This window comes from Pongo pygmaeus, chromosome 5, assembly GCF_028885625.2.
Source record: "Pongo pygmaeus isolate AG05252 chromosome 5, NHGRI_mPonPyg2-v2.0_pri, whole genome shotgun sequence".
Taxonomy (NCBI): Eukaryota; Metazoa; Chordata; class Mammalia; order Primates; family Hominidae; genus Pongo; species Pongo pygmaeus.
Genome location: NC_072378.2, coordinates 152,612,213 through 152,624,850, shown reverse-complemented (window position 1 = coordinate 152,624,850; position 12,638 = coordinate 152,612,213). Strand labels below are relative to the sequence as shown.

Below are 12,638 nucleotides of genomic sequence, written 5' to 3'. Positions count from 1 at the left end.
TTAACACTCACCTAAACTACAGAATTGGTACCTTTTAATTCAGTACCATAATAGTCTTAGAAACCTAGAGGAAATAGCTGTGGAACTGCATTTTTACTTCACTTTGACCTCTGGCATCAAGCTGTGAATGAAGAATCACCCCTTTTTTTTAAATCTTGACTAGATATCAGAGGATACCTAGACATACTTCTGCTTTGCTATATTCAATGTTGTGCTTTTCTGTTTAAAAGACTGTCTTACATCTCACTTGCATACTAATCTATATTTTAAGTACTGTCATATATACATTAACTAATTTGAACCTTCCAGTAATACTGTGGACCAAGCATCAAATCAAACTGAGATCAGAGAGGGTCAGGGGTCTTATAGAATATTTTTGGCAGAGACAGGATTAGAACTCAGGCTGTGAGCTGCTGCCTCCTTTAGTGTGTGAGCTCTACGTTTGATGCTCAGGTATAATTTCCCACCAAGTTAAGTTGATTTCATTCTGCACTTTTGGAGCTTTTGCCAATTATCAAAAATGCTTAGAAAAATTAATTTATTTTTGTATGCATAGCAAATAAGGCATGAGCTGTTGGAATCCCAACTCAGAGTAGCCTCTTTGCAAGACATGTCTTGCCAACTACTGGTGAATGCTGAAGGAACAGACTGTTTAGAAGCCAAAGAAAAAGTCCATGTTATTGGAAATCGGCTCAGACTTCTCTTGAAGGAGGTCAGTCGTCATATCAAGGAACTGGAGAAGTTATTAGACGTGTCAAGTAGTCAGCAGGTAAGCTCTAAACAGACATCATCGTGTAGCATTTCTTACTGGAGACCAAAGAAGCATCATCTTCATGCATTTTAGAAAAACTTTAAATATAGTACTTGTCAGAATGGAGTGTCTCCTTTCAGCCACTGCTGTTACAAGTCCTATCTCAAAATAAAAAAGCAGCCACATAAACTTTTACAACAGGATACTGCTTTTGATTCTGTTAAATCCAAAAGCTCTCTCGTCGTTGTTACTAATGCTATTACCACAACTGCTGTGGCGTTTTATTTCCCCCTGTTTAAGAATTTACACACTTTAATTACACAGCCATGGTAGAGCAAACCAATTGTTGTATCTGAGTTTTGTATTTAACCACTCTCAGGCATGAATTCTCCATTATGTATACAGTAAAAAAAAAAAAATTAAAAAACAGTCCTCTGCTCATTTAATTTTTTATATTTTTTTCTACAATCAACTCCATTGTGGTATTACTGGTTTTGAGAAATGCATTTGCAGGTGAGGTGTGGTGATGCCTGGTAAGATTTCAACCATTCTGCTGTGAAATCCTGCCATGAACACATGCTTTGCCCTGCTGTAAGCATGCAAAAGAACAATCTACTCTGAATAGTAGCAGTGTACGAAATAATAAAGTCTCTCTAATGTGAAAAGGCAGACTCCTGGATGACTATCTTTTGTTTCCAACTGGAATGTATTGACTTCTGTTCAGCCTGAGTGACCAGCAGGCTCTACGGCAGGTTTCTTCCCCTCCCAAGCCAGTATCAGTTCATTCACACCCATGTCTCCAAGAAATAATAAAGCTATAAGTGAAACATAGCAATAACAAAATCATAGCTATATTTTCCAGAACGGCCAAACAGACAACTAGGAAATCCCAACACACTAGAAGAATTTGGCCCTATTCTTCTTGTACCTGTCTGGTTCCATTTTTCCCAAGGAATGGTTTGATTTTTATGGTGGAGACATGGGAGTGGATGGAGATGGAGTGGGAGATAACGTGGTGCAACAGAGGGCCCCCATGGGTCTGGGACGTGGAGTTGTTAAAAGAATCTTTCTCCCACATAGGATTTGTCTTCCTGGTCTTCTGCTGATGAACTGGACACCTCAGGGTCTGTGAGTCCCACATCAGGAAGGAGCACCCCAAACAGACAGAAAACGGTAACTTTCCACTGGTCGTTTTCAGTTGGCCCGTGGGCGTGAACACTGGGAAATGACGGTATTTGCACTCACCACAGGGTTCACAGGCAGGCGTCCCCTCCAGAGGAGGGCTGTCACACAGGGTAGCTCGCTTCCTCAGCCCTGCCACATCCCCTCCCAGCATGCGCTCAGGAATGGAAAAGAGCGATTCTGGTTTTCAAAAGAATCAGGACTCAACGTGTGGCTGGTATGCAGGGAGAACATTTATTTTTCTTGCTCAAATAAGAAAATTTCTAGAATGGTGCCCATTTGTCCCTTTGGTGGCTCCTCTCTTCAAGCCACGGCTGCCACGACTATCTTAAAAGGTAGGCCGCCACTTGCGGGGCGCCTCGGCTGGAGGTGCACAGAACCGTGAACGCCTGTGAGCCATTGACTCGTTAAGGCAAGTGGAGGTTCTGTTGACTCTCAAGCTAAGCCGCTTCTGGGTGGTGGTCCTGAAGGTTTGCGGCAATTGTGCCGCCCCTAAAATGGCAACAACTCACCCACAGGCCTTGGTGGGGGCTGCCTCACTGAACACAAAGAGTATGAAAGGACAAATTTGGCCCCTGCTACCCTCTATGCCTTGATTTCTCTGTGTAATTAGAAGCTTGTTTTTTGTTTTGTTACATATTTTTTGTCCAGCTTTATGATTATATTCATTCCATTTTTCCTTAGTTTTTAAAAGTTTTGATTTCATTTGACTTTTTTGTTATAAACATTTATGTTCTATGCTGATAAATGTATCATCTTTTTTAGGATTTTTTTTTTTTTTTTACTACATTCACTAGTTTCCTATAGATCCTAGTTTAAGAATGTGAAGGAATACTGGCTTTTCAAGTCAAATTTTAACCTTTCTTTAAGTTGAATATTTAAGTTGGGCTTCATCACTACAAAGACCAATCTCATATTGCCATTGTTATTTCTTATGGGCCAAGAATTTTAACACTGTTTTAGTATTCTAAAAGATGAAAAAAATATGTTAAGTGTCTTTGAAATACATGATATAGCATAGTGCATTTTACATTTATTGTATGTAAATATACACGTGTTTCTACCATGAAAAGTCACGAGAATTATGCCCACCATAGTATCGACTCCAGAATCCCAACTTATGTTTTATCAGTGGCTAATCACATAGATATCAATTTATTTTACTTCTTCAACAAAAGAAAAGCCAGTTTCCTTAATTCATGGGTACTGATCATTTCATTTGATTTATTTTTCCTTTGCTGCACTTTTAGTTTAATTTTCATTAGTAGCTTGTCTTTATTTGCCTGGACTGAACATTCTTCTTTCTTTACCCCCTGTTCATTGCAAACAGCCACGAGGCAAGTGTAGTCTCTCACAGCCTGGACCCTCTGTCAGCAGTCCACATAGCAGGTACCTCCTTCTCCTGGTTTCCACACTGTTCTAGAACCCCAAGAGGATGATGAAAATTGTCCGTGACTTAGGTTGGCCTATATCTGGTCTGCCTCAGGGTAGTTGGGAAATTACTCATTTCAGTCAACACCCTTTCCTCATAAATTGGAAGAGATGTTTCTAAATGAAATGTTCAAGTAAATTTTGGAGCGTAAAATATTTGGACTCCGTGAAAATTCTGTTTGTCTCAACATAGCCCATCTGGTACTTTTCATCAAATTGTCAATAAGGATTTGATTACAATTGGTGGCACCACTGCCATTTGATTCATGGCAGACTTTTATCATCCTCTTTATTTCTAGAGTTTACAATAAGACAGGTAATCGATCAGTGAATTCTTTTACCATTCACAAAACCCGCATATCTGAATAAAATATACTAACATCCCCAACTTTTTATTTTATTTTCATGTTTTATCCAGATTGTGGGTTTTGGAGTCTCAAAATGGCAAGTCCTAATTTGGTGTTCATTGAAAATTTATAAGTACCTTCTCTCTTCTGCTTATCCTAAAACTTCCCTTCATCCAGCACACCCAGCCACTCACTTTCCGGGCACTTGGCAAGCTCACTCTGGAACCCGCAGCAGCCAGTGCCCCTGCCCAGTCACCTCCCGAGAGCCGACTCACAGCTGCCACTCCGTGCTTCCCGCCTGGCCTCCAGCAGCCCCTCACTCCCACAGTTAGCAGTGCTTTGCCTTCTTTGTTGTCGGTGTGGTGTCTGTGCTCCTCTGCTCCTCCACTGATCAGTTCAAGTTTCCCCAGACAGCTTTCTAAAAAATGAAAACACTGTCCTTGGAGCCTGTTTTCATTCCAGTCCCTAGCAATTCACTGTTAAAGTAGCTTGTCCCTCTGGAAACTTATCACCACTGAGCAGGAATCTGAATTCCTGGAAGGAGGGTGGGGATGAGGAAATGTAGAACTGTAAACAACCCCTGAGTAATAATTTTAATTTTCCAGCTGTACATAAGGGACTGGCTATTTCATTTGGTCCTTCCCACTCGGCTGAAGTCAGGCAGAACGTATTTTCACATGTTCTCTGGTTTTAGACCTCCCTTTACTGTTTTGTTTTTTTTCTTTTCATTTCCTTTGGTTTGGTTTGAAGACAATTTTATGAGTTTTTTTTTTTTTCTAGCCTAAACAAAATGCAATAATATAGAGAAAAACTCTTGGGGACTTTTGAAGATAATGATGAGCATCTGCAGATGCTCTAAGGTTTGCTCAGCCCCCTATAAGTAGAGACAATTTCTTTTAGGCAGATCATTGTGTTATGTAGTCCATCTTTTCCCCACAAATTGCTGATGTACCATGAACAGAGATGGAGAATATCCTCATAGCATTCCTTCGAGGATACCAAAGATCAGTTCTTTGGTCGATACAAATGATAGTGACGAGAAGGGGAAAGCGCTTATGTTATGATGCAACGCCAATAGCAATCACTTTGGTTCCCAAATATTGCGTCTATCTGCTCTCCCCATTGTTTCAGACAGCCACATAGATCTTTTGAAAATGTCAAAGGCATCGTTTCTTAGGGCAGCAAGTGCTTCCTCATGCCTCCTAACAGGGCTTTGCAGCTGGGACAGCCACATTCTCACTACGACACTCGCAAGGCGCCTTTCAGCTCTGCTCTGTCCAGCACGGTTGATTAACATCTTTCCGAGCGTTCAGCACAGTGTTCACTTTGCTACTCAGGTGGGACTGGAACATAAATAATCTTCACCTGAATGGCAAATGTCATCCAACACCTTCACAGACAGGTTGTGGTTGAACATTCTTGGGCTTCGTTACCGTCAGCGCCTCTGTTTGGGGCATACCCAACCCCGAGAATGAAAGGCAGAGTCTGCTGGGGAAGAATGAACTTCACCCACAGTCCAGGCTGTCGTGGTGTTCCTTTACATTGAGACTTGAGATATCTTGTGTTTAATCTTGCACTGGTCCAGCAAATTGGAAAGGTTATTGCAGAAGCATAAATAGTTTAGAATGTTGTTTCCAGCGGTCTGCAATGGGAAATTTTTAGATATGCATTCTTCCTGAGAGGAGAAAGAGACTGAGTTGGAAGAAACTGACTATTGGTTTGAAGGGAGGAGTTACTCATTTGGTTTCTTCGTTGTTGTTTAAAGTCAGATGTTAATATTATACTAGCCTGTTACATATTTCAATTTGACTTGATGGTGGTGATTCTATGTCTTCATACAGTATTTTAAACCTACATATGAATTGATGCCAATAGATAGTGAACACCTACTAAATTTAGGCCCTGGGCCTACAAAATTAATTCAATGTGATTCCTACCATTAAAAGACTTGCAGTATATCAGAATCTAGAGATTCCCTAAATCATTACAGGGAGCTCCCTAGAACTTCTTAAAATTAGAGACATAAAAATCTGTGCATACATTCATAATAACCATATTTGTGATTGTTATTTGAGGTTAAACACACTTTAGAAGCATGCTTTCAAAGCAAATGCTTGTGATGGTCTAGCTGGTACTTTTTCCCTATATTTGACTTAAAATTTTCTAACCTTATCGCCATTAATTCTTCAAAACACTACTACAACTGAGTTGAAATTGACAACTAGAAAGATTTCACTCCAATTTCCAGCAAGGCAAAGGAATAATTGCACTGTAGTCTGGATGTAGCAAATTGATGACTTCATTCTAAAGCTTAGAATTGTAAAATGCAAAATTGCCTTGGGCACCTTAGGTCTCTGGCACCTTCCTTACAGAGAACTAAGATGGAATGAGAAGTGGCAAATGACTGGCCGAAACACTGAAAGAGGGAAAAAAGGCCTCATTTAAAAATGTATTCAAGTTAATCAGATACACTTAAGCAAGGGCAGTGGGGTTTTTTTGCATGTACACTAGGGCCTCACTATAAACACTACTCAGTTTCTTGTAGAATTTGTTTTCAAGTCTTTTCATTATCTGGGGATCTATTTATTCAAAGCATTCAAAGAGCCTCAGCACAGAGCCTCTCCCCTCTAAGGCAGGTTACTCACCCGTGCCCCAAGAACAGCTGTAGGGTAAGGCTCCAGTAGGTTTCTCTGTTGCTATTTGAGGTAGACCTTCCTGGTGTTTCTAGGGAACAAGACAGGCAGTTTGAGAAATTTATCACATCCTTGAAAGCACTATTAATAAATCAGGTATGTTTTCCTGAGAGAAAAGGCCGAATCCAGCCAACCCCTAAGGGTATGAGTCAGCACACCCTTGGTATCATTATACAGATAATAGTGATAAGTTGCTGACATTTATTTAGTACTTAATGTGTTTCAATTATTTAGTGCTTAATTGTATACATGCTAAGCATTGTATGTATTTTACCTCATTTAACCCTCAGAAGAATCCCACGACATGGCTATATTCCCAATTTATAGACAAGGACACTGGGGATTAGAGGTGTAAAGATGTAGGATTTGAACCCAGGTCTCCCCTGACTCCAGACCCTACCCTGTTAACCATACCACTCTGCTGAAGGGCCGTTGATGGGTAGAAGCCTTTAAACAATGGTTTTAGAGCTGAGGCCACCACAGGCTGCCTCAGGTAGTTCAGGATTAGCGAGAATGTGTGGTTTGGAAAAAAAGAAGACCTGGGTCCTAACTTGATTCTGGAAACTTGTCTCCTGAACCATATATCCAGGAAACACTGGGTTTCAACGACAAGACATGTAAGGGCAGGATCAAGATCATGGACAATCTAGATATTTCTGCACAGTAAATTCCTGTTACATACTGCCAGTGTTAGGTGAAAAGTAACAAAATAAATCAGAAGTTTCTTCTCATTTGGCTTTAAATGATGTATGCACAAAATTAACTCATTTTCATTTCCTTGATTATGTACAATTTTCAAAGTGAGTCATACCCTATGTGCATGGCATTCAGACTTCTCACAATTGTGTGTCCTATATACTTTCTTTTGAAGGGTGTGATTTTAGTCACTACTCCCTCCCTGCCATTCTCCTTATCCCGCAATTGTCTAGGTATTTTGGGACAGAGATGAAACAACTCCTAGGCAACTATTTACCTGGAAATTTGAAGGAGTGAGGGAAGCGAGAAAAATAAATAAAAATTTACTTGTAGCAAATAAGCACATTTTTTTCTGGACAGAACTATCTGATATATCTGTATTGATGATGTTCCTTAAGGAGGCTCACACATTTAATTTTTCCTATATAAACACAATCTCAACTGGCATCCATGTATGTAATAAGACCAGAGGAGAATGACCAGTGAGTAGTCAACAAGTTGCCTTTGTTCTTTCCCTTATCAGATTTCCCAAGACTCTAGAAACTTAGGTGATTTTTAGCACAGTAGATAAATATTAAAAATAACCCTTTCCCTGGGACGATTAGCTTCTTGATACTAAAATCACTAGAACAAGTTCCCCGTGAAGATGAGGCAGCTTTGGGCATGTTGAAACTCTGGTAATTACCCCAAGGGGACAGGCATTTTCCCAGTGGATAGTTCGGATATTTTCAAGGACAGCCAGCTGCATGGACAGTCACTGAATATTGTGTGTTCTCTCTGTCCCCATCTCAGCCCATGACTTCTTCCTAGCTTGGCATTCTTCAACATTAGAAGTCATGCACAAATTAAATTTTAATAAAAAATGCTCTGATGCTGTTAAATGCGCCATGTCCTTCAACAGACTCCGACATAGGAGCTCATATTCTGTAAATGGTGACATTTTTATCAAAAATGGGCAAGTAAATTAGTCTCTCTGGCCTTCAGTCTTCTCATTTGCAACGATGAGGGGTGCATTAATATCCTAAAATTGTTTTGGCTGTCATGATTTATGATTCAATGGTTTGCCATTTTTCTCAGGAGTGAACTGGTCAATGGGAAGCCCTTGTTTTGATCTTAATCTTTGACCTGATTGCACAAAGAATTTAACGGTTGACAAAGAGGAGCTATTCAGCTCTGTCAGATTGTATTATCAATTATATATGTAAATCTTCCCATCACTAAAGTTCTTAAATGTCTCCTAATGAAAATTAGTCAGCTATTTAATAACTAGAAATTGTGGGAGCTCTCTTCAGTCACTCTGTTATAACTCATCTAGCTACAGGTGTTGAGTGTTGGTTGCCAGGGCATATTTTAAAGTCAAGGGAAGGATATTTTGAAGAAAATTTGATCCAAAGTTTGTGGGTAGCTATCCTATCCTTCTTAAGACACTTTAAGGCAAACCATTGAATCATTGCAAATGAGAAAACTGAAGGCCAGAGAGACTAATTTACTTGCCCATGGTTATGTAACTGCCTCAAAACAAAATGTCCCCACGTCCACACACAGATTTGATGATCTGTGGGATACTGTGAGGCCTTACGACTAGAGGCATTTATTTTAGACACGAGGAAACTACTTGTTTCCAAATATTTTAGGATGCAAGTTCAGGATTCTCTTCTTTGCTTCTACATGTGAGATACCTGTGACATGAATACGACCTGAATTACCATTATTCCTATCACCAACCAGCAAAACATTTCACAGCAGAGAGTGCAGTGGGCAGGGATTTTGGAACCCTGAGTTCCTGCTAGGCCTCTTCCTTTAATTGTAGAATCTGAAGCAAGTCAATCACCCTGTCTAGAGTCTCCAGGTTCTGGTAGTTAAAATCACAGGGTTGAAATCTTCTGCCACTGGCTGTGTGAGCTTGAGCTAGTTATTTCACTTCCCTGAGCTTTCTTTCACATCATCTATAAAATGAAGTTAATAAGTACACAATGCAGAGGACTGCTGTGGGGATTAAATGACAGAACCCAACATAAATGCTCAGAGTGCTGCCTAGCAATTAGAAGAGTAAACATGAACTGTCCTTAGCTACTCCCCTACAAAATTAGGAGATGAATTGGATGCTCTCTAAGGCCCTGTCTCAACATGAATATTTTATGCTCAGGTAACTCAAGAAGTTTCTATTTTCCTTTTCCATTAATAAGGTATATGACATATTTCTTTTATGTTCTACTATATTTTCACAAAATATACTTTTTTTTCCTCAGCTTATTAGGAATAACTCGTTGGTCTTAGCACAAGGGCAGTTAATCAGTTTGACCACTAGATGGTGATTGAGCTCTTGTGGCTTCTTGGGAGATTATTTATACTGACAAATCAGTAGAAGACAAAACATCGAACAGGGAACTTAAAAGTTAGAAGACCATCTATGCTAATTTGAAGAGGTTAATGAAGAGGTTGACACCTAGAGATGAAGTGAGTTGTTCAGGGTTACATTATACTGCCATTAGTTTTGTGGACTTCAGAAAAGAACATGCTTCCAATTTAAACCAGTGATTTGATTTTTCCTTACACCGCAAGAAGTGTACTAGAAACACTGCATGCTGCCTGCTTCTTGGGGTTTCTGCAGAACCAATCTGTTTCTGAGATAGAGTCTCGCTCTGTTGCCCAGGATGGAGTGCAGTGGTGTTCCGATCATGGCAAACTGCAGCCTCCGCCTCCCGGGTTCAAGCGATTCTCCTGACTCAGCCTCCCAAGTAACTGGGACTACAGGCACACGCCACCATGCCTGACTAATTTTTGTATTTTTACCATGTTGGCTAGGCTGGCTTGAACTCCTGGCCTCAAGTGATCCGCCAACCTCAGCCTCACAAAGCGCTGGGATTACAGGCGGGAGCCACTGTGCCCAGCCCTCTCCCATTTTTCTTTGATGGTTTAATAAAAGAGTTTTGAATACTCCCTCTGTTCCCTTCTGAGGGGATTCTATCTGTTTTTAACATTTATTTTCTCAGATGTCACTCCGCATCCCCCACTGATATTAGGGTAATCCGTCTTCGGAAATTAATAGGTAATAGGTGAGCTACAAACATAGTGCTTTCTTCTGGACCAAACCTACAGTTACCAATACAGCTTTCACATGCTCATATTATTTCAGTAGCCTCACATTCAATGTCCTTATCCTTGGTGATATTAAAACTCTTACAGAATTTATACTAGTTGTGAGGGAATGTTTCTTTTGGCTATATCTTTTATTTTTGTTCATTCAATCATGTATGGGTCTGAGTGTACACCAAATGCCTGTTGTAAACAACATTTCTTTCTTCATCTTTTCTGCTAGTAACCAAAGAAAGGTAATGGCTGTTCACAAAAAGAAAACAGTAGCACCTAACTCAGAATCTACTTCCAGATTCTGTATTTTCCAGGCAGTCCTTCTTAAGAGTTCTGAAACCTGTACTCAATCTCTAATGCACTGTTTAAAAGGAAGATAAAAGTGAAATAGGAAAACTTGTCACTTTGAGTGTAGAAGGGGCTGCAGGATGACAGTCCATCCTCCTCAGAAAATGGTGTCCATTTTCCAAAGTAACAACATCAGTGATAGGATCAGCCTAGCATCTACATCATACAACACCAGTGTTCTGTAGACAAACTCTATTGCTATTCCTTGTTCGTACAGCTTTGGAACCCGCTAATGTCAGGGCCTGATGCTGATTCAGTGCAAGATGAAACCAGGGTATGCTCTATAATTAATGAAGCTTTTGTGGGTCTGTGCAAAATGACTAAGACTGTTTTTATTTTTGCTGCATGAATTTTGGCATATCCAGGATGGCTAGATGGGATACTTGGTATGATTGTGACAGCAACTAATTTTGCTTAACAATGTTCGTGATATTCTTAAAACAAAAATATACTGCATCAAATATCTACATTTTAATTATTCTGGATCTACTTAATTCATGCTAGTAGAATGTGTATAGAGCAATTATTTTTGTTGATAGAAAATGTTTCACCAAATTAAGGGATAAAAGGAGTAGAATTTGAACCCAATTAGTTACATTTAGTCGACTGACTGAACGTTTATTTCTTGTCAGTGCAGTTTCCAACAATGTCATTTGGTGGTGGGGGGTGACCTGGGCACACTGTGGAAGGCTGGAAGCTGATCGCCAGGCTGGGGTGTGCTTGGCATGGCCCTTTAGCTTCCAGGAAGGTGCAGAGGCAAAAAGCAGCGTCCATCCGACACTGGAGTTATCTGAGTAATTTATGTCCATTCTTCTCTCAGGTCCACAAAAGGTGGCTCCGATTCCTCCCTTTCTGAGCCTGGGCCAGGTCGGTCCGGCCGCGCCTTCCTGTTCAGAGTCCTCCGAACAGCTCTTCCCCTTCAGCTTCTCCTGCTCCTCCTCATTGGGCTCGCCTGCCTTGTACCAATGTCAGAGGAAGACTACAGCTGTGCCCTCTCCAACAACTTTGCCCGGTCATTCCACCCCATGCTCAGATACACGAATGGCCCTCCTCCACTCTGAACTAAGCAGATGCCATCTGCAGAAGTGCTGGTAGCATAAGGAGGATCGGGTCATAAGCAATCCCAAACTACCAACAAGAGGACCTTGATCTTGGTGAAAGCCCTCCGTGTGGCAGCTTGAGCCCTCCTCCAGATGTGTGCAAATCATGGCTTCAGAGGTGGAAGATAAACAGTGACAGGGGAACAAAGAGACAACAAGAAGGTTTGGAAGAAATCTGGTTTGAGACTCTGAACCTTAGCACTAAGGAGATGAGTAAGGACCTCCAAAGTTCCCTGAGCTCATGAATTCTGGGCCCTTGGCCCATTCTATGCATAGCCAAGGACTTCAGTAGACCATCTGGGCAGCGTTCCCATGGTGCTGCTCCAACCATCAGATAAATGTCCCTCCCAAGCACCATGTCAGTGTCGTACAATCTACCAACCAACTAGTGCTGAAGAGATTTTAGAACCTTGTAACATACAATTTTTAAGAGCTTATATGGCAGCTTCCTTTTTACCTTGTTTTCCTTTGGGGCATGATGTTTTAACCTTTGCTTTAGAAGCACAAGCTGTAAATCTAAAAGGCACTTTTTTTAGAGGTATAAAGAAAAACTAGATGTAATAAATAAGATCATGGAAGGCTTTATGTGAAAAAAGTTCAATGTTATAGTAAAAAAAAGATATTTATGTATGTACAGTTTGCTAAAGCCAAGTTTTGTTTGTATTGATTTCTTTGCATTTATTATAGATATTATAAAATATTTGGTCTGTGCTTTTTTTCCCTAAACAAATAACTCTAAGTTTCATTATTAAGCAGGCACTGATCAGAATGCAACCTAAATGATCATTTTTTTGTGCAGTGAATGAAGCTGGACCATTAGTATATATTAAAGGAAAAGGATGGCAAGAGGCAGCGTGGACTTAGACATAGAAGACCCCAGGTGATTCCTTTTCTTCTCTTCCTTCCATAGTCAATCAAATCTCCTGAATTCTTGCTTTCAGAAACCTTTCATCCTCTATTCTCCATTCCTTTTGCACATGGGAGAGGCTTCCTAGGAGCT

General features: G+C 40.4%; 1 protein-coding gene across 3 annotated transcripts in view; it reads left to right on the top strand.

The window, feature by feature from the left end:
* The window catches only part of SYNE1 (spectrin repeat containing nuclear envelope protein 1), a 525,017-nt gene extending 512,679 nt beyond the window's left edge, over positions 1 to 12,338 (top strand). For all 3 annotated transcript variants that reach the window (XM_054490749.2, XM_054490748.2, XM_054490750.2), the window contains 4 exons: positions 557 to 769; positions 1,832 to 1,924; positions 3,264 to 3,322; positions 11,359 to 12,338. In XM_054490749.2, coding sequence (XP_054346724.2) covers positions 557 to 769; positions 1,832 to 1,924; positions 3,264 to 3,322; positions 11,359 to 11,599 — 606 coding nt within the window. In that variant the 3' untranslated portion in view covers positions 11,600 to 12,338. The remainder of the gene's footprint in view (positions 1 to 556; positions 770 to 1,831; positions 1,925 to 3,263; positions 3,323 to 11,358) is intronic.
* Positions 12,339 to 12,638: the final 300 nt, after the last annotated feature.